At 48.0% G+C, this 18,993-nt stretch overlaps 2 protein-coding genes and 1 long non-coding RNA gene across 10 annotated transcripts in view; 2 read left to right on the top strand and 1 right to left on the bottom strand.

The window, feature by feature from the left end:
* The window catches only part of LOC140617684 (uncharacterized), a 35,410-nt gene extending 33,522 nt beyond the window's left edge, over positions 1 to 1,888 (top strand). Inside the window, exon 2 of the long non-coding RNA XR_012017865.1 lies at positions 1,691 to 1,888. This is a non-coding gene — a long non-coding RNA (uncharacterized lncRNA). The remainder of the gene's footprint in view (positions 1 to 1,690) is intronic.
* B4GALNT3 (beta-1,4-N-acetyl-galactosaminyltransferase 3) overlaps positions 1 to 18,993 on the bottom strand; it is a 132,824-nt gene that overhangs the window by 13,264 nt on the left and 100,567 nt on the right. The window contains exon 20 of one of the 2 annotated variants that reach the window (XM_072799465.1): positions 1,620 to 1,846. The exons of the other annotated variant lie outside the window; for it this stretch is intronic. Within the exon in view, the coding sequence (XP_072655566.1) occupies positions 1,714 to 1,846 (133 nt within the window). The 3' untranslated portion in view covers positions 1,620 to 1,713. Of the gene's footprint in view, positions 1 to 1,619; positions 1,847 to 18,993 lie in introns of those variants that run through there. 2 annotated transcript variants of the gene reach the window in all.
* NINJ2 (ninjurin 2) overlaps positions 1 to 18,993 on the top strand; it is an 84,943-nt gene that overhangs the window by 62,144 nt on the left and 3,806 nt on the right. Inside the window, exons 1-2 of one of the 7 annotated variants that reach the window (XM_072799470.1) lie at positions 18,148 to 18,227; positions 18,580 to 18,707. The exons of the other annotated variants lie outside the window; for them this stretch is intronic. The gene's annotated coding sequence lies outside the window, so the exon portion shown is untranslated. Of the gene's footprint in view, positions 1 to 18,147; positions 18,228 to 18,579; positions 18,708 to 18,993 lie in introns of those variants that run through there. 7 annotated transcript variants of the gene reach the window in all.

Genomic DNA, 18,993 nt, shown 5'->3' with positions numbered 1-18,993 from the left:
TCGGCTCAGGGAATGATCCTGGTCTGAGGATCAAGTCCTGCATCCTCGCTTCTCCCTCTGCCTGTGTCTCTGCCTTTCTGTGTGTGTCTCAATAAATAAATAAAATCTTTAAAAAAACAGAAACAGAAACAAAAAAGATTTACTCCTGTGCTTCCTTCTGAGTAATTTAGGTTAATTTATGGGTCTATGACTTATTTTGAGTATTTTAATCTCTACACCCAATGTGGGGCTCAAGTTCTTGACCCCAGGATCAAGAGTCACATGTTCTACCAACTGAGTTAGCCAGGTGCCCCTCTATGATCCATATTGAATTAATTTTTGTATATGGTGTGAGATCAGGGTTCAACTTCATCCTTTTACATATAAATTTCTAGTTGTCCTTGTGTCATTTGTTAAAATGATTATTTATTCCCATTGAATTGTCTTGGCATCCTTATTAAAAATCAATTGATCATAAATATGAACATTTATTTCTGAATTCTCAATTCTTTTTTATTGATCTGTATGTCTACCCTATACAAGTACTATTCAGTCTTGACTATTGTATACTTGAATTTTAGATTATTCTTTGGGATATGAAAGTGTACCAAAAGCATATTTTTAAACTTTCAGGGTTTTTTTATATCTTAGATTTTACTTATTCATTTCTTTTAGAGGGAGAGAACAAGCAAGAACAAGGGGAGGAGCCAAGCCAGAGGGATAAGCAGACTCTGTTGTGAGAACCACCCTGGGATCATGACCTGAGCAGAAGTGAAGAGTTGGGTGCTTAGCCATCTGAGCTACCCAGGCACCCCTAAACTTTCAAGTTTTTAGACACTTATGCTTTAATAATCAGTTTTATTTTATGTGGTCATTTAAGCTTTAATTTGAGTTTTATTGCTATTTGGTTGAAAAAAAAATAAAGGTAAGAATTTCTTAAGGTACACAGCCCAATATGTAATCATTAGGCTTGTGAATTATAAAATTTAGAACTCCCCTGTCCAATACAGTAACCACTAGCCACACTTGACTATTGAGCAACTCAAAATGTGGCTAATGTAACTGAGGAACTGAATTTTAAAATTTTATCTGACATTTTCATCACCCTCAAAAATTTCCTCATGCCCAGTTGCGATCAATTTCCATTTGTGCCCTGTGTTAGGCAATCTGCTTTATTCCGAACATTTCATATAGAGTCTTAAAATTTACAGTCTTTTGTATCTGGTTTCTTTCACTTAAATAGTGCTTTTGAGGTTCCTTCATGCTATAATATGTATCCATACTTTATTTCTTTTTATTGCTGAATAATGTTCCATTATATGAATATATCACATTGTATTTCTCCATTTACCAGTTGATGGACATTTGGATTGTTTCAATTTTATGTAATTTTAATTAATTTAAAATTTAAATATTGGGGCACCTGGGTAGCTCAGTCGCTCAAGTGGCTCCCTTTGGCTCAGGTCATGATGGGTCATGATCCCGTGGTCCTAGGATCGAGCCCCACATTAGGCTCCCTCCCAAGCAGGGAGCCTGCTTCTCCCTTTCCTTCTGCTGTCAGCTCATCTTGCTTGTGCTCTATCAAATAGATAATAAAATCTTAAAAAATAATTTTTAAATACTGAAGCAGGCAAAATAGCTCTCCTTCAAGCACAACTTTATTGCATTGGGAAGACTGCATTTCTCTTCAACCTTTAAAAATTTATTACAGGGCAGCCCAGGTCGCTCAGCGGTTTAGCGCGCCTTCAGCCCAGGGTGTGATCCTGGAGACCCGGAATCGAGTCCCACGTCGGGCTCCCTGCATGGGGCCTGCTTCTCCCTCTGCCTGTGTCTCTGTCTCTGTCTCTCTCTCTCTGATGAATAAAGTCTTTAAAAGAAATAAAAAATAAATAAAAATTTATTACATGAATCGAGATGTGTTTTAAGTAAAATATACACTGAATTCTGAAGACTTAGAATTATTAATATGCTTAAAGAGATAAAGTAAAAGATTGAAAGAATGAAGAAGGAACAATCAAAATAAATTAGAAAAACTAACAAAATCACAAAATAGGGTTTCTGGAAATGGGTGAGGCAGAAGCATTAAAAACTCAGCTCTAAATACCTCTAGGAGTGAAAGTATCCCCTTGTATTATTCACAGGCACTGTGCTATTTCACATGTATTATATTTTTTCATCCTCCCAGGGACATGGTGAGGTTAGGGACTGTCATTTGTTCCCATTTTGTGCTTGAGGAAGCCAAAGCTCAGAGAACTTAGCTTGTCCAAGGTCACCTGGCTCTCATGTAAGAAAGCGAGATCTGACCCCATCCTGACTGCAAAGTCCACGTCTGTATCCAAATAGATCAATGAAAAGTTCATCAAGAATGCAAACTGGATATGTGTGTGGCTACAGCCTGGCTTTTCGGTTTAAGGAACAGAGAGCACAATGAGCAGAGCAGAAGAGGCCTGCAGCACCGAACACCGCCTTCACTGTTGGTTCGCAAAAACCTTGGGAAGGTGAGGGGCGCTCAAGACTGGCCCTGGAGGCCATCACATCATTTTGAAAAGAGGCATCACTCATGATCACCATTTTTTCTCACCCCTTTGTTGTGATCTTGATCATAAGGTATTAGTCTCCACCTGTCAGAACAGGTATTGTCCAGGGTTATGCTCAGTGGTGAGCATCAAACAGGGAGGACTCTTGCCCCTGACAGGCAACCAAACACCCTGCTGTGGTGGTGGGGGGGCTGTTGTAATGGGCACTAGGCAAATAGACCCGTGCAGGAGGTTTCCAGTGGTGCTCTCACTTACACAGGAGCCAGATTCCTGGAAAGCTGTCCTCATAGTGAATCCTACTGGGGCAAGATTCCAAACTGAATGAGCAGGGGTTGCTACCCTACCAGAAACATGCATGTCACCCTTTAATTAATGTTATCTTTATATCTCTAAATACTTTATCTACATTTAATTTTATCTTTCATTATGTCTTTCCTGATTATGAAAGAATGACCTTTTTTGGTTGTCAAAAACTCAAACTGAGGGGCACCTGGCTGGCTCAGCTGGTAGAACATCCAACTCTTGATCTTGGGGCTGTGAGTTCGAGCTCCACCCTGGGTGTAGAGATCACTTTATTTATTTATCTATTTATTTATTTATTTATTTAAGATTTTATTTATTTATTCATGAGAGACACACAGAGAGAGGCAGAGACACAGGCAGAGGGAGAAGCGGGCTCGCCGTTGAGCAGGGAGCTTGATGTCAGACTTGATCCCAGAACCCTGGGATCATGACCGGAGCGAAAGGCAGACACTCAACCACTGAGCCACCCAGATGCCCCAGAGATTACTTCAAAAAATCAAATTGGAAAAATATATAACTCAGAAATGTAAAGTCCTTATCATGATACAAATTCCTTCCATATTTTTCCTGTGCTAATGCAAATATGTATTAATCTAAAACAGATACTCTGAATTTTTTTGTTTAATTTGTATCAATATAGGGTCATAATCATATTCAAAATGCCTTTTTCCTCCACTAAATACATTTTCTATATCTTGCCATATTTATGTATAAGGATCTAATTCATTCTTTTTAAAGACATACATAGTATTTCATCGTATGGATGAAATGCACTCTGGGAACATTTTCTGTGAGAGAAACTCCTAGAAAGTGCACCTAGTAGGTAAATGGATGAGAATATTTTAAATTTTAATAGATAATTGCCAAATTATCCTTCAGAAAAGATTGCAGTGATTTGGGTACATTTGGTAGTAAATTACATTTACATTCCCACCAAGTGTATGAAAATGCTTGTTTATCCACATTATCTCCAAAGTTGAATACTATCAATCAGTTAAATCTTGGTCACCAGTATAGTAGGGGACACGCATGCACTTACGTGTGGGCCCACACTTCAGCCATTTGCTTCTTCTGTGGCCTGCTGGTTGGCATTCTCTATTTTTCTGTTGAGTTCACTTTAAAGACCTCTGTGTATATCCGAGAAATCAGTCCTTTGTCCCAGGTGTTGCAATCTTTTTTCTAATTTGTCTTTGTCTTCTGACATTTATGGTGGCAGTGCAGGGAGTGGCTAGCGCACAGGGTCTGAAGACCAACTTGGGCTTTGATTGCTCTCTAACAAACTAGCCAGATGACCGCAGTTTCGTTAATCAACCTGTGGCCCTCCCATCTATAATCTGAGGAATCGGAGCAGCACTTCCCTCATGAGATTGCTGTAAGAATGAAATGGGTGCAGGCATATAAAGTGCTTGGTGTAGTGCTTGAATGAAATAAGTACTTTAGGGGTATGTGCTATTACTATTATTATTATGCATTCACATAGTTTTAATTTTATGGAGTCAAATCTATTGATCTTTAATAGTTTCTCGATTTCCTGTTACACTTATGAAGGCTTTTCTCAGTCTAAGATTAGAAAAATAGGGGTGCCTGAGTGGCTCAGGCCATTAAACCTCTGCCTTCCGCTGGGTGGTGATCCTGTGGTCCTGGGATGGAGCCCTACATCAGCTCCTTGCTCAGCGAGGAGCCTATTTCTCCCTCTCTCTGCTTGTAGCTCCCTCTGCCTGTAGTTTTCTGTCAAATAAATAAATAAAACATTAAAAAAAATAAGATTAGAAAAATATTCAGGACACCTGGGTGGTTCAGGGGGTTAAGCAGTGGACTCGATTTCAGCTCAGGTCCTGATCTCAGGGTTGGTAGATGGAGCCCCACTTAGGGCTCATGCTCAGTGGGGAGTCTGCTTGTCCCTCCCCCTCTCCCTATGCCCCTCTTCCCACACACTCTCTCTCTAAAGAAAGTAAGTAAGTAAGTAAGTAAATAAATAAATAAATAAAATCGTTTTAAAAATAAAGAAAGAAAAATATTCACCAAGGATGCTATTGAAAGAAGTCTGCAGGAATCCATTTACAGTATGAATCCCCTCCCCCCTCCTCCTCCCCCATGTTGCTGTCTTATAAATTAATTTGGCTGTTCGCATACCAGGATTCTTTTTCAGTAGGTAATTTAATTTAATTTTGCCTAAAATAAGAAAAATGTATTCTCTTACAGTTCTAGAGGCTAAAAGTCCAAAATCAAGGTGTCAGTAGAGCTTTCTCCCACCCAAAGGCTCTAGGGAAGAAACCATCCTTAATTCTTGAGCCAGTGGATGGTAGCTTTCCTTGGCATTCCTGGTTTGTGGTGGCATAAATCCAATCTCTGCCTCTGTCTTAGCGTGGCTGTCTTCTCTCTTCATGTCTAAGTCCTGTTTTTTCTTCTCCCTCACCCAGTTTTATTGAGAAATACTTGACATACATCACTGTGAAAGTTTAAGGCATATGGTACTATGGCTTCATTTTCATCTATTGGGAGATGATCACCACAATTGGTTCACCTAACATCCAACCTTCCAATAGAGTCTGTCTGAGTCTCTGTGGTGCAGGGGTTGGGGGGTGCTTCAGCCTTACTCCATGTTCTAGAACCTTCTCAGTGGTGTCTTGTTCTTGAATAGTTGTTAGCTGTTCTTGTGAGGGGGAGTGAAATCAGGAAAAATCTCTATTGCCATCTTGGTGACATCACTTCTCAGGAGTTTTATAAAGGGGAGAGCTACTGCATTTGGAGTGTGTACAATGACCCAGTCAGGTTGTCTTTATGGTGTCTTGGTTTGGGGAACGGGCTGCGTGAGCTTGCAGTTTTGTGTCTAAAGACTGGGCCTGGGGGATCCCTGTGTGGCTCAGCGGTTTAACGTCTGCCTTCAGCCCAGGATGTGAACCTGGAGTCCCGGGATCGAGTCCCATGTCAGGCTCCCTGCATGGAGCCTGCTTCTCCCTCTGCCTGTGTCTCTGCCTCTCTCTCTCTCTCTGTCTCTCATGAATAAATAAATAAAAATCTTTAAAAAAATAAATAAATAAAAATAAAGACTGGGCCTGCAGGTCATAACCCCACCGTTTCATAAACTAAACAACTTCTACTTGTCATAAGTGCCAGCTCTATGCCAAGATCCCCACCCAGAAGAGTTCACAGTCCAATGAGAGAACAGAACGGTCATCAGATGGAAGGTGCCATCAAAGGCCTTAGAAATAACATCTTTGAGGGAAGGAAGAGCTTATTGGGTGGCTAGCAAAGAGGGGAAGAAAGGACAGTCCAAACAGTGGGGATAGGATGTTCAGTCACTACTCTACAAATATGTACCTACCTCCAGGGCACCAGACTCTCTTGCTACCACTACAAGGGCACAGAGACAGGGAAGACAACCCAGAGCACTGGAAAGAGGTGGTGGATGGAGAATAGCCAGAAGCCAGATCACAGAGCTGTGGACTAAGACTTCCTGTCCCAGTTCTAGAACTTGACTAGTCGGGTAGCCTTCAGAAAGTGGCTTCACTCCTCTGGGGCTCACTTTGCTCGTCCTTAATGTGTGGCCTCAGCCTATGTCCTCAGGCAGCTATGGAAATCCTATAAGGTTACACATGTGTCAATATTCTGTCCTGCACAATGTAAATATTTGACACCCTCAGGGCACTTTGTGCTGCTAATTAATAACTGGATTTGTTCCTACCTAGGGGCTTAGCTGTGGTGGGCTCAACCTGTCTGCATTCCCTGGCGCTCCTGCACCTGCTTCCTGTAGAAGGGACAGCTTCCAGCTGGATCCCAGCCTCCTTGTTCACAGCCCACCCTGGTTTCCCGAGTCTTGACTCCTGCTTCTCCTAGTCTTTTTGTCCACACAGTTCAGGACTCCAAAACCCTTTAACCCTGACAAAGATATTCCACAGGAAGGTCTGAGCCTCTTTCCTGGACAGGTGGTTCATAGCAGGATTAAAATTTGTTCCCCCGGGTACCTACTGTGTCCCTTTGGCTTTTTTTCCAGACATTGGTATAGGCACCTCTCCATCCTCGGCAATTCTACCAACTGCCCATGATAGGAGCTAAAGGCATAGTAGTAGGGCAGGTGAGCATCTTTTAGCCAGATCTTGACTCCTCTCCACACTGCTAGAGCCCAGTGAACTGCGTTCTCCAGTGGGTGATAGCAGTTCTCTCAAGAGGGCAGGTCCTAGAGGTCTGGAGACCACTCCACTCCATTGTGGTATTAGTCCTATGTGGAGGGCACCTAAAGGCACCCGGGCGTTAGGGAAAGGGCACTTGATGGGAGTTAGGGAAACCTGTGTTCTGCTTTTAGCACTGTCTAGTTGTGGGACCTTGGACAAGTCCCTTGCCTGCTCTGGTCCTCAGTTTCCCCATTTGAAAAAGAGAGGGTTAGTCATAGGGCTGAAACTGATGTCCTGTTGGCAGACAGCTGTGTGTGTGGTTTGAAGTTGAATGCCTTTAGGTGGGGCTGGCACTTCCCAGTGAGAAGCGTGTCCCACCACTTTTACCACTGGAGGCATCTGAATTTGTGTTCTTTGCTGCTTCCCAATCCTGGCCCTTGGGAAAGGAGCCAACAGCCCCTAGCCTTTCTGGCACCGTTATTTAAGAGGCAGGACACTGCACTGGCCACCAAAGGGAAAAGGTGAATACAGAATTATATCAGGCTGGGTTACCTCACCTTCTGGAGGTCAACTTTGAAACAAAATGCAAACAGTAAAGTGGTCACTTGGTTTCCCAAGGCTTGTGGTCCTCACGGCAACAAGAAACCTTTCATCCTCTTCTCCCACACTTACTTGGAGGCTGGCCTTGCTTCACAGTACCTGCTCAGAAGAACCCAGCACTACAGACCGTGCCCACTTGGCTTAGTGTTCTGCTGTCACCATCTGAAATTCTCAATAATTTTGAACTCGGACCCCACATGTCCATTCTGTACTGGGCCCTGAAAATTACTGTGGGTTATATTACACCCATTCGGAAACCAGTTAGCATGTATCTACCAGTCTCTCCCATTAGGGTGCTGGTTCCTAAGACAGATTCTGTGAACCAGAGGAAGAACATTCTGAAGGATACTTATTCTTCAAGGTCCAGCTGAGATGGTGCTGAAGCCCATGAGAAACTACTCTGACCTCCCCAATGGATGTTCTCCTACTTTCCCACTTTGTCTGTATTTCACATGGCACCCAACCCTTTCCATAATTTATTACAAACTCCCCCATCTGAATGAGTCATCTCCACACTATGCCCTCTGTGCTTTAACTTGACTCAAATAGATAGATGCTCAATAAGTGTTTGCTGACTGGAGAGCAAACAGAGCTATCTTCTTAGTACAGAGTACAGGGCACTGCACACAGTGGGTGCTCAATCAATACTGCTGACTCATCCACAGAGCAGGCCAGTAGTTACCCCATGGGCCATGCCCAAGCCCCAGGCAAAGAGTCGAATGCACAATCGTGGTCTCCCCTTCCCACAAATGAGGACAGAACCCACTAGGTCCAGAGCAGGACTGCTCAGTTATAGGGTTTGCCAGCATGAAGGTAGAAGAAAGTTATCGCCAACCCCCCATCCCTGCAGCCTGAAAGTGCCCTCAGGTGGGATTATATTCGGAACCCCAGGAGGACACCTGGCTGGCTCAGTGGTTGAGCATCTGCCTTTAGCTCAGGGTGTGATCCTGGAATTCCAGGACTGATTCCCACAGTGGGCTCCTTGCAAGGAGCTTGCTTCTCCCTCTGCCTCTGTCTCTCCCTCTCTCTGTCTCTCATGAATAAATCAATTAATCAATCAATCAATCTTCAAAAAAAGAAAGAAAAAAAGAAAGAAAGAGAACCCCAGGACACTTGCAAAGCACTTCAAAGTTTACAAGCCACTTTCATAAACATTATTCTCAAACTGCCCAGTAAGTCCAGACAAACACTTAAATACCAATTATGTGGTTGTTGTTTTAACATGTTTTCTTTTACTGTTCATTGGCCTTTTTTTTACTGTACATTTATGTTCATTGAGGAAAAATAAGAAAATACAGAGAAAGCAAAAAAGGAAAAGAATACCTTAGATCCTAGTGTCTAGAGAGGACATTGTTAATATTTTAACCCATAGCCTCTCAGATTTACCTATGCATATAAATGTATTTCTTTAAAAATGGGATAATACTAGCACTGTTTTATAATCACATGCCTCAGACATGATTCCCATTTTTCGTAGGTGCCTAACGGGTCCCAGGTCACATAGCTATGGAGGGGCAGTGCTGAAGCCTGATTCCTGGTGTCCTCCGAGGCCAGTATCCAAATCCTGGAACTGAGCTGCTGCTCAAACTCCAGAGGAGCCAGAGAGACTGACTGTCCTTATTCGATGGCTGTAGGAATGGAACCCCAGCAAAAAAGTATTTGCAATACTGGGTTTAGGGGAAAAGCCACCCAAACTGTCCTGGTGCCCCACAGTTTAGCATGTGTGAGGCTGTGCTGGGCTGGGCCTGGCTGCCCTGGAACTCCTACCTCGCAAACTGGACTTTGTCTTGCAGTAAACAGTCACAGGGATGACAGGGGTCGGCTCTCGGGCAGGGGGCCCAGAGGGAGCAGGTGCCAGGTGGCAGGATTGAGCCTGACCCCAGAGAGCAACTGGATATCTGTTTGGTAGCCTTGAAAGGCCGGGCTCTTTGTATTTTTAGAACAGGAGTGAGGGCACAGCAGTGACCCAGCAACTGCCTCATTGCCCTGGGGCTTTGCCCTGGGCTATAGAAGAGAGTCCTTCCAGCCTGGGTCTGGGCCAGAGGCTCAGGGCAAGGCTAGCCCACCTGCCTGCCTGCCTTCCCTCCTTCCATCCGTCCCTCCCTCCCTCCTTCCTTTCTTCTTCCTTCCTTCCCGAGCACACGCTACTGGTCAGATACTGTGTCAGGCACTAAAAGAAAGATTTCCTCAGAGATCTGGGCTTCAAAAGCTAAACAGCAGCTTTCAGAACAGCACAGCTTAACAGAGTTTGAGCTCCAGCCTCAGACAGACCCGGTTTCAAATTTCGACTCCCCCATCTCTAGCTGTGTGATGGCACATATGTTGCCCAATCCCTCTGAACCTACTCTTGTCCCTACAAGAAGTGAGAAAATTTGTAAAAACACTTAGAAGAGTAACTGGAAGGCAGTGAGTTCCGAACACATGCAGCTATTAAGAGAGAGGCTATAATCTGGAAAAACTCTGGAGTTTGGGCTGTTTAACATGTTCGGCATCCCCAGGAGATCTAGTTCTAGATCTGGGGGCTAGATCTAGTTCTAGATCTGGGGGCTGGGTGAGAACCGGCCTGGACTCACTGGCCATTTTTGCTAAGAGCTTGGCAGAGTCTGGCAGAGGTTCGTTCCCTCCATGTCTGTAGCCTGGACCATACACTAGTTCCTCACAAAGGGGGTGGGGAGGTACAAAGAAGGAAGCTGAGAAACGGTGAGGTTGCATGACTGGCCCGAGGCCACTGAGAGAAGAAAAGGCAGCCAGGCTCAGTTCTGATCCGAGCTCAATGACAACCGTTGGCTCAACCTCCATTTCCCCAGGCCCTGGCCCACGACTCAGAGCTGTGGCCCAGAGGACAGGAGCCGGGGCGGGGAGGATGTCTGATTTGGCACCTCCCTTCCACATGCAGATCCTCAGGCTGGAAGGGCCAGCAGGTGTGAGAAGCCAGGAGGGGTCTGCTGGGCTGGAGGGGCGAGCTGGACTCCTAGGGCTGGGCAGAGCTATCCTGGCACACTGGCAGGCTGGCAGTAAGGTCGAGACCTCTTTGGATTGGCTGAAGCCATCGGGGGGCATCGACGCAGGGCTGGCAGACCCTGATGACAGATTCCACCCTGGCTGGGGTCCCTGAGACTCTGCTCTGAAAGACTCCACTCTGTCTTGATCCCATCTGCCTCTGAGGCTGCAGTGAGTGTCATAGCGTCATTCCTCGGTGACATTTTCATCTATGTCAGTACCGAGGCACTGCAGCCACAGAAGCAGCACACACACACACACACACACACACACGTGCGCTAATGCTGTAGGGGGTCAGAAGTCAACATGCCCCTGTAAGGGGCTCCATGTAAGAGATGGGCCTGTGAAGCACAGCTTGTCAAGCTTCTGTGAATGAATACAGAGGTGACAAGTGCATCATCGGTTCATTCAGTGTGCCGGCCGAGGTGCCAGGCTCTGCGATACAGCAGTGAACAGCCAAGAGTCCTTGTTCCCATGACGTTGAGCTGCTGGGGTGGGATTGAAAAGGTATTTTTATCTCCTGGCTTCCCCCCTTTATACACTTTATTCTCCGCTAAGCCTTGTCACTTTAGGGGATTAGGAGAATAGGGATACAGGGAAGGCAGCGATCTCTGCCCTGTCCTAGAGGCCTAGCACATGATAGGGGCCGAAAACATGTTTGTTGAACTGAACTGGGCAGGAATCTTGGCAGGCTCTCTCGGCAAGCCTGGGTGGGGTGGGAAATGCACCACCTTCCCTTTTCCCATCTCACTGTCAGATAGGCTCTGCTTCATGAGGTCTCCTCACCTGGATGGTCGCCAGAGACTGCGGGCACAGCTCTTACTGCTTCTTATTCTAATTGCCTGAAACCCCAAGGAAATCATCCGCACCTTTGAGAAGCATATCAGCTAGTGGGGACAGGGCACCTGGGGGGCTCAGTCGGTTAAGGGTCTGCCTTCAGCTCAGGTCCTGATCCCAGGGTCTTGGGATGGAGCCAGCATTGGGCTTCCTGCTCGACAGGGACCCCGCTTCTCCCTCTGCCCCTCTCCTTCCTCCTCCCCCTTCTTGTGTGTGCACATTCTCTCTCAAATAAATAAATAAAATCTTTTAAAAAATGTATAATCTAGTAGGCACCTACAAAACTTATCCACACGGTCACGTGGAATGTCGATATTTTGCTTTAAGATTCATTGTTCTAAAAGTAATTTTCACTTACATGTGTTTAGGCCTCATATCTGGATTTAGGTTCCACCACAAAAATCCAAGGTTCTACAAGGCCAAGAAAGGCTCAGTAAATGTTTCTGAGTGAAGACATAAACGGAACCTCAGGGTAAATGTATCAGACCCTTACAAACAGGCACGCGATCAGCAGCTGCCAGGCAGCCCTGGGCACTGGGTAGACAGGAGCCACTGGATACTCTGGCTGCTGGTGGGAAATACAGATTTCTATTTATTCACTACGCAGTGGAAAGATCTAAATATGTTACCTCTACATACTTTAGACTCATGTCCACTCTTGAGAGATTTACGTGGCCTATGCTTCTAGGGACTGTATGGTGTCATAGGTTAAGCATACAGTCTCCAGAGCCTGCCCGGGGTTCAAATCCCAGCTCTAACACTTTTAACAGCTGGGGGAGCTAGAGCAAAGTTAGTGGGTTGTTCTGAGTCTCAGTTTTCTCATCTGTAAAATAGGTATTAAAAGAATTCACTGACAATCCAGCACGGAGCTTAGAAGCCAGCAAGCATCGGCTGTGGCAGTTTGGCAGCCTGGTGTAGACCAGTGACCCTCCAACTTGAGTTCGCAGGAGAATCGCTTGAAAACATAGATTGCTGGGTCCCACCCCTGAGTTTCTGATTCAGTAGGTCTGGGCTAGACCCTGAGAATTTGCATTTCTAACAGGTTCCCAGGTGCTGCTGCTGCTACTTTCACAGGGACCACCCTGTAAAAACCACTCCTATAGAAGAAAGAATATAGGTTTAGGATTCCGACACTGGTGACTTTGGGCAGATGATCTCTTTGTGCCTCAACGACTTCACTTGTCAAACGGGACTGTTACCCCCCCACTTCATGGGGGTTGTATCTGGCATACAGCATTATCATTATTATTGTTCAAATCTTAACTCAATTCCTTCACCCTTGAAAGAAGAATAGGCTTACAATGAATGGAGATGGGTGAGGTGGGCCTGGGGAATGCTGCAGAGAACCACAAAGTCAAAGTGAGGTCTAGAGGGATGCCTGGGTGGCTCAGCAGTTAGGTGTCTGCCTTCGGCTCAGGTCTCGATCCCAGGATCCGGGATCGAGTCCCACATCGGGCTCCTGCAAGGAGCCTGCTTCTCCCTCTGCCTGTGTCTCTGTGTCTTTCATGAATAAATAAATAAATCTTAAAAACAACAACAACAAAGTGGGGCAAATGCCAGATGGGTCTGGAAGCCCCAGAGCAAAGTGCTAACTTAGACAGTACTCTTGTTTAGGATATTGGGAGAGAGCAGAAAAATCCTTTGGAAATTTCTATGTGGTAAATCCATGATTAACTTTGGACCCTAACTGAGAGATGGTTTTTCCTGAAAGCCACTGACTGGGGGACCTCTTACAGGGGAGGTGGAAAATGCTTCCTAAGAGAGAGCAAACAGGCCCCATGCGGTTCCTATCACAACCCCTGTGCCTTCCTGTTCCTCCTCGCACACTCTTTTCCTTTTATATATAGCCCCCTTTTGTTAGAAAGCAACCATCTCACCTCCTGAACTCACAAAGGGATCCAAAGCCCTTGTGTTCCTGGCGGCTGGCAGGTGGAGCTATTTCAGGGAGGGGGAGGGGGGAGTGGCTGGTGGACGGACAGTGGCACTGCAGACCTTCTCAGGCTCTAAAGCTCTGGTTTGCAGCCTGGGCCAAGGGATGTAGCTTCTCAGCAAGACTGCACCCAAGGCTTCGAGGAGGTTTCTGGGTTAGTTGGATATTATTATTACTGGAACAGCAAGCAAAAGACACCCCACCCGAGGTGGTTTACAGACTGTTGATTTTTAAGGGTGAGATCCACTGCTCTTGGCCTGGGGAAGCCTGTGGTCAGAGCATTTGCCCCAGACCCAGGCCTCAGGGGTCTGGGCCTTCACAGATTTTGGCCCGAATCTCTGTAGCAGCTTCCAGTCTGAGTCATTTACTCCCTGAGGCAGGACACCAGCCAGGAGGAAGGGCTATCCCTGGATCAGGGGCTTTTATTTTAAAGGCAGATTCACTGTCCAAACACCACTCCCTTTGCCCAGAAGTCACTGTGAGTGAAATCCCACCCTCAAAGATCCTTTCTTTTTACCTTTTTTGGGGGGGGAAAAAAAAAAACAAAACTCTTTCAAATAAAAAATTCCAAGTTATCATCATTTACGGTGCATTGAATGTGGGTAAGTCACTGAGCTAAGCCCAGAAGGGGCCCAAGTACACTGAAGATGAGTCCGCAGTAAAGTAGGTGGCCGGAGGAGCCATCTAGAGAGGTCTAAACAAAGCTGAAGCCCGTACGGAGCGGGGCAGCCTTTGCCCAGGGTCTGGGCAGAGCCTGCCCAGGCACAGGTTCTAGAAGGGAGGGGAGGCTTGGTGGGTGGAGAGGGCATGGGAAAGAAAGGCCTTCACTCCTGGAGCGAGCAGGAGCAGGCCGGGAAGGGTGGGGTGTGTTCAGGGAACAGTGAGTAATCTGGTGTGGCCCAGGGCTGCTGAGCATCACTGTGCCTGGCACAGGCCAAGGGAGCGGTAATGAGTAAAGGTTAGCTCTCTGCCCCCTCCTGGGGGCGGGAGGAGGAAGAGTGCGCCAGGCCAGAGAAGGGGAGAAGGAGGCCAGCTGAGAGGACCGCAGCTGGGGTCCGCAGCCACAGCCCCAGCAGAGACCCCAGAGGCCAGTGCAGGTGGGCTGTCGAAGAATTCCCCTCCCTGCCAGATAGGCCTGGGGCAGCTCCATGGAGAGGCTCGCTGGGGTGAAGACACAGGTTGCTGAGCAGGCGGAGACAAGCATTTCAAGGACCACAGGGGTGGCTAGGACAACGAGTGATGCCTTCCTTCGAAATTTGGGCTGGGACAGGTCCTGAGTCACAACATAGTATTTAAAATGCCTCTAGGCCCACAGGTGCAAGTATAACCCTGAGTGGGAAAGATGTCTCTCTTGTCTCATATTTGAATACCTTACAGTGTTCAAAGCCCACTCACCCATTTTATCTCATTGATCTTTTTTAACAACAGCTTTGTTTGAAACAGGGCAGCTACTACTCCCGTTCCACAGACAGGAGAAGCCAAGGCCTATGATGAGTCATAAATTCTACTTTGTTTTAACCGTCGGCCTTGTTAGGGCGAAGAGTTGTTTTCATTTCAAATTTATGATTATTATTTTTTTAGATAGTTCAAACATCCAAATGGCTGAAAATTCAAAAGTTATGGATAAAAATCTCTCTCTCAGCCCCATCTCCTCTGCTGCCTGGGTCATCTCTCTCCAGTTTGAACCCAAGCCCTTTGACTTTGGGATGAGTGTCCTTTCTGCAATGTGATGCAGGACTCAGGGATGCTGCCTAAGGGAAGTTTCACCTGCTAAGGGCATTTTACCTCCCCTTAGCAAGTGTGCGTGTATCCTTAGGGAAAAATTGTCTTCTTTCCTCTGAATTCACATGTTTATCTTTCCATCCTAAATTGTGTGTGTGTTTTTTTTTTTTTTTAAGATTTTATTTATCCATGAGAGACACACAGAGAGACAGAAAGAGGCAGAGACACAGGCAGAGGGAGAAGCAGGCTCCATGCAAGCAGCCCAATGTGGGACTCGATCCCCGGTCTCCAGGATCATGCCCTGGGCCGAAGGCGGCACCAAACCGCTGCGCCAACCAGGCTGCCCTCCATCCTAAACTCTTTGGATGCAGGGAGTATGCCTATGACTTCTGGTAGGTGGCTGGGTAGGGCCTGGTACATAGAAAACTGGGATACACACCGTGCTCTGTGACCTTGTACAACTTACTTAGGCTCTCTGAGCCTACAGTTGTTCAGCCACCATGACCACGCCTTCACCAACCTCACAGGGTTCTTGTGAGGACTCAATAAGATGACTCCAGGCCCATGTTCAACCCCGTGCCAGGCGCCAGGTATGGGCTCCCTAGGCACCCTTTCTTTTTTTTTTTTTTTTTTTTTTTTAATTATTTTTTTTTTTTATTGGTGTTCAATTTACTAACATACAGAATACCCAGTGCCCGTCACCCATTCACTTCCACCCCCCGCCCTCCTCCCCTTCTACCACCCCTAGTTCGTTTCCCAGAGTTAGCAGTCTTTACGTTCTGTCTCCCTTTCTCATATTTCCCACACATTTCTTCTCCCTTCCCTTATTTTCCCTTTCACTATTATTTATATTCCCCAAATGAATGAGAACATATAATGTTTGTCCTTCTCTGACTGACTTACTTCACTCAGCATAATACCCTCCAGTTCCATCCATGTTGAAGCAAATGGTGGGTATTTGTCATTTCTAATAGCTGAGTAATATTCCATTGTATACATAAACCACATCTTCTTTATCCATTCATCTTTCGTTGGACACCGAGGCTCCTTCCACAGTTTGGCTATAGTGGCCATTGCTGCTAGAAACATCGGGGTGCAGGTGTCCCGGCGTTTCATTGCATTTGTATCTTTGGGGTAAATCCCCAACAGTGCAATTGTTGGGTCGTAGGGCAGGTATATTTTTAACTGTTTGAGGAACCTCCACACAGTTTTCCAGAGTGGCTGCACCAGTTCACATTCCCACCAACAGTGTAAGAGGGTTCCCTTTTCTCCGCATCCTCTCCAACATTTGTTGTTTCCTGCCTAGGCACCCTTTCAAACTTAATTCTGACAGAGGATTAGGGAGTTCAGGTACCTAATTAAGAACACATTGGCATAGTAGGTCGCCCAAATCCAAACGCTTGAGCAAATCATTCTTCCTGGGCTGGGACCCGCCCTTTCCCAAAGCAGCCTTCCAAAGGTGGGGCTCATTCCCATCTGCTTTTCAGGAGAGGCCTGGCTTTTCTGGATAGTCAGTCATTTTGAGACCAACAGAAGGGCCAACAGGCAAGGGCTCCTCTGGGTCTATTTTGTCCTCTGCCTTGAGTATAAGCTGATCCACAGGGAGATGATACACACACATGGCTTTTCTCAGGGCTGACAATAATGACTCACTGGAGGGTCACTGATGCCCTTGAGCTGCCTGAGGCAAGTGACTCATTGGATCTGCCTCTGTGCCTGGCTCCCCAGCTGCCTGACCTCTGCCTCTCTCAGGGGCATGTCCTCCACCCCTGAGACTCTCAGTCCTGGGGCTTCTGCTCCTACATCACTCTGTGTTCAGAGGACCCAAGAAATCATGTATTCTAACCCTCCTCATCTCACAGATAAGAAAAGCAGCCCAGTGGTAGCTATAGGCTTGCTTATACCTCCAGCTTGCTTATACCTCCAGCTTGTAACCGACCCAGGGTTTGAACCCGGATCCAGGGTGCCTTCTGCGATAACCTCCCTGGCTGCCACAAAGCCCTGGGTCTTGGCCTGTTCCTTCCCCACAGGGCACTCCCTGTCTCCCTCCCGGCTCCAGGTCCTAACACTCAGTAGATGCCATGGCTTTGTGGTAGAACAGCTACTTATCCCTTGTTTCCGTGGAAGGACAGAATGATCTCTTGGAGCTTGTGGTCTCCACTGACCATAATGTCATTTAACAATGTAAAAATCTGTTTACTTTTCTGTTAAAAGAGGCATTCCTTTCCTATCCAACTCAAGTTGTGTAAAGAAACAAAAATAGAGGCCAAGAAGGATGAAGGGACACATAATTGTCTGGCAGAACAATGGAGCAATCCATGACTTCCAGGGATGGAATCCACACCAGCCTTGGGAGCTGGGACCTGGCAGGACAAACAAGGTGACAAGGAAATCTGAGTAGAAACAAGAGGGAAGGACAAGGAAGAGAGAGGAAATGATTGTGCTGGGGCAGGCCCAGGAGGCGGGCAAACCGGGAAACCTGTGCAGTGGGTCTGGGGTATTCTCCAGGCTCCGTGCACCTTCCCAACCCAATCAGCAAGCCCATGACCTCTTGGTGTCCAGAAGCCCCATGGTGTTCCAGAACGGGACCCTGGACCTACTCCCATCAGCCCACACACCCACCCCTGCTCCAGCCTGGTAAACCCCAACCCTCCTTCTGGTGTTCAGGTGTCACTGGCTGGCCTGATGTTGGTGGGCTGCCTTTCCCACAGGATATGCATTTTGAACAGGGACTCTGGAGGCTCTGGTTGGGCCTGCTGCTGCCCTCGAGTGCAAACGGAGGGGTGGAGTGGGGTGGGACGCAGTAAGAAGCTCCTGAGAGACAGGGTTCCTGAAAGACAGCTCAGACTGAAGGAAAACAGGAGAGCAGCTCGGAAGGGCTCGTTCCTTTAGGGAGAAACAGAGATGGAATGAGTTCCTCCTCTCCACAGCCTCCTCCCTCTCCAGGGACGGGATCTGCCTCCTCTGTCGTAGGTGTGGAAACCCAGGCACAAAGCGCCAGGCCCAGAGGCAGAGCTGGGCCCAAAGCCTGGGAGTCCCACCCACTCCCCCCACCACCACCCAGATCCTCGGAGGAGGAGCCAGATGACAGGGGCCAGGAGCAGGGGCGAGGCCTGCGGGCTGGAGGGGAGTGGAGGGGGCGAAGCTCTGACACACAGGCCTCGCAGGCTGCCGCAGGGGGCCGGGGCCGGGGCCGCCCCGGAGGGGGTGCGTATGGCCAGGGCCCAGGCCAGAGGAGGGAGCAGGCGGGAGCCAGCGACGCCCCCAGTCCCACGAAACACCGGTGACTCAGGCCGGGTGGCTCCGCCGGCGGGCCCGGCCCACATTCCCGCGCCTTTGTTCCCGGCTTAAAGGGCCAGCGCCGAGCCCGGAGCCCGCCCCGCCCGCCCCGCCCGCCCCGACCCGATCCTCGCCGGTGGCCGCCCGCGGGGCTCGGGGCTTCGTCCCGCTGAGCCCTCTGGCGCGAGGAGGCCCGGCAGGTTTTTACGCCCGTTGCTCTGCCTCTGCACCTAAACCGGCCAAGGGGGATCAAGAAAAGCCTTGTCCTGCTTTTTTAAAGATGCTGCCGCGAGGGGACCCTTCCAGAGCCCCTTGTTCCAGAGTCTCCAAGCATCTCCCCTTCGACGCCATCCCCGGGCTGCCGGCGGGTCCCCTCCCTCTACCATCGCCCGACCCCGCCCTGGGCCTGTGAGTAGTGGGTTTCTCTGGAGCTCGCATTGGACACTCGTGTGTGCCGGGTCTGGGGGTGGCCCACCCAGCCTTGTAAGCCCGGCCCCCCGCGCTGGGCCCCCGCGGCGTCCGGGGCTCGGGCGGCCCGGTCCTGCCCGCGGATTCCTGGGGGAGAAGCGGGGGGGCCCCGCTGACTTCTTTGGACCTCGGACGCCACCATGTGGACGCTCCGGGGCCCGGGGCCTGGGGCCTGGGGGTCACCCTGCCCACGTCGCCGCCGCCGCCCAGCCAGACCCCCAAAGAG

The sequence above is a fragment of the Canis lupus genome, chromosome 25 (assembly GCF_048164855.1).
Source record: "Canis lupus baileyi chromosome 25, mCanLup2.hap1, whole genome shotgun sequence".
In the NCBI taxonomy this organism is placed as follows: Eukaryota; Metazoa; Chordata; class Mammalia; order Carnivora; family Canidae; genus Canis; species Canis lupus.
The sequence above is the reverse complement of the archived record's forward strand: the minus strand, read 5'-3'. Positions and strand labels throughout refer to the sequence as shown.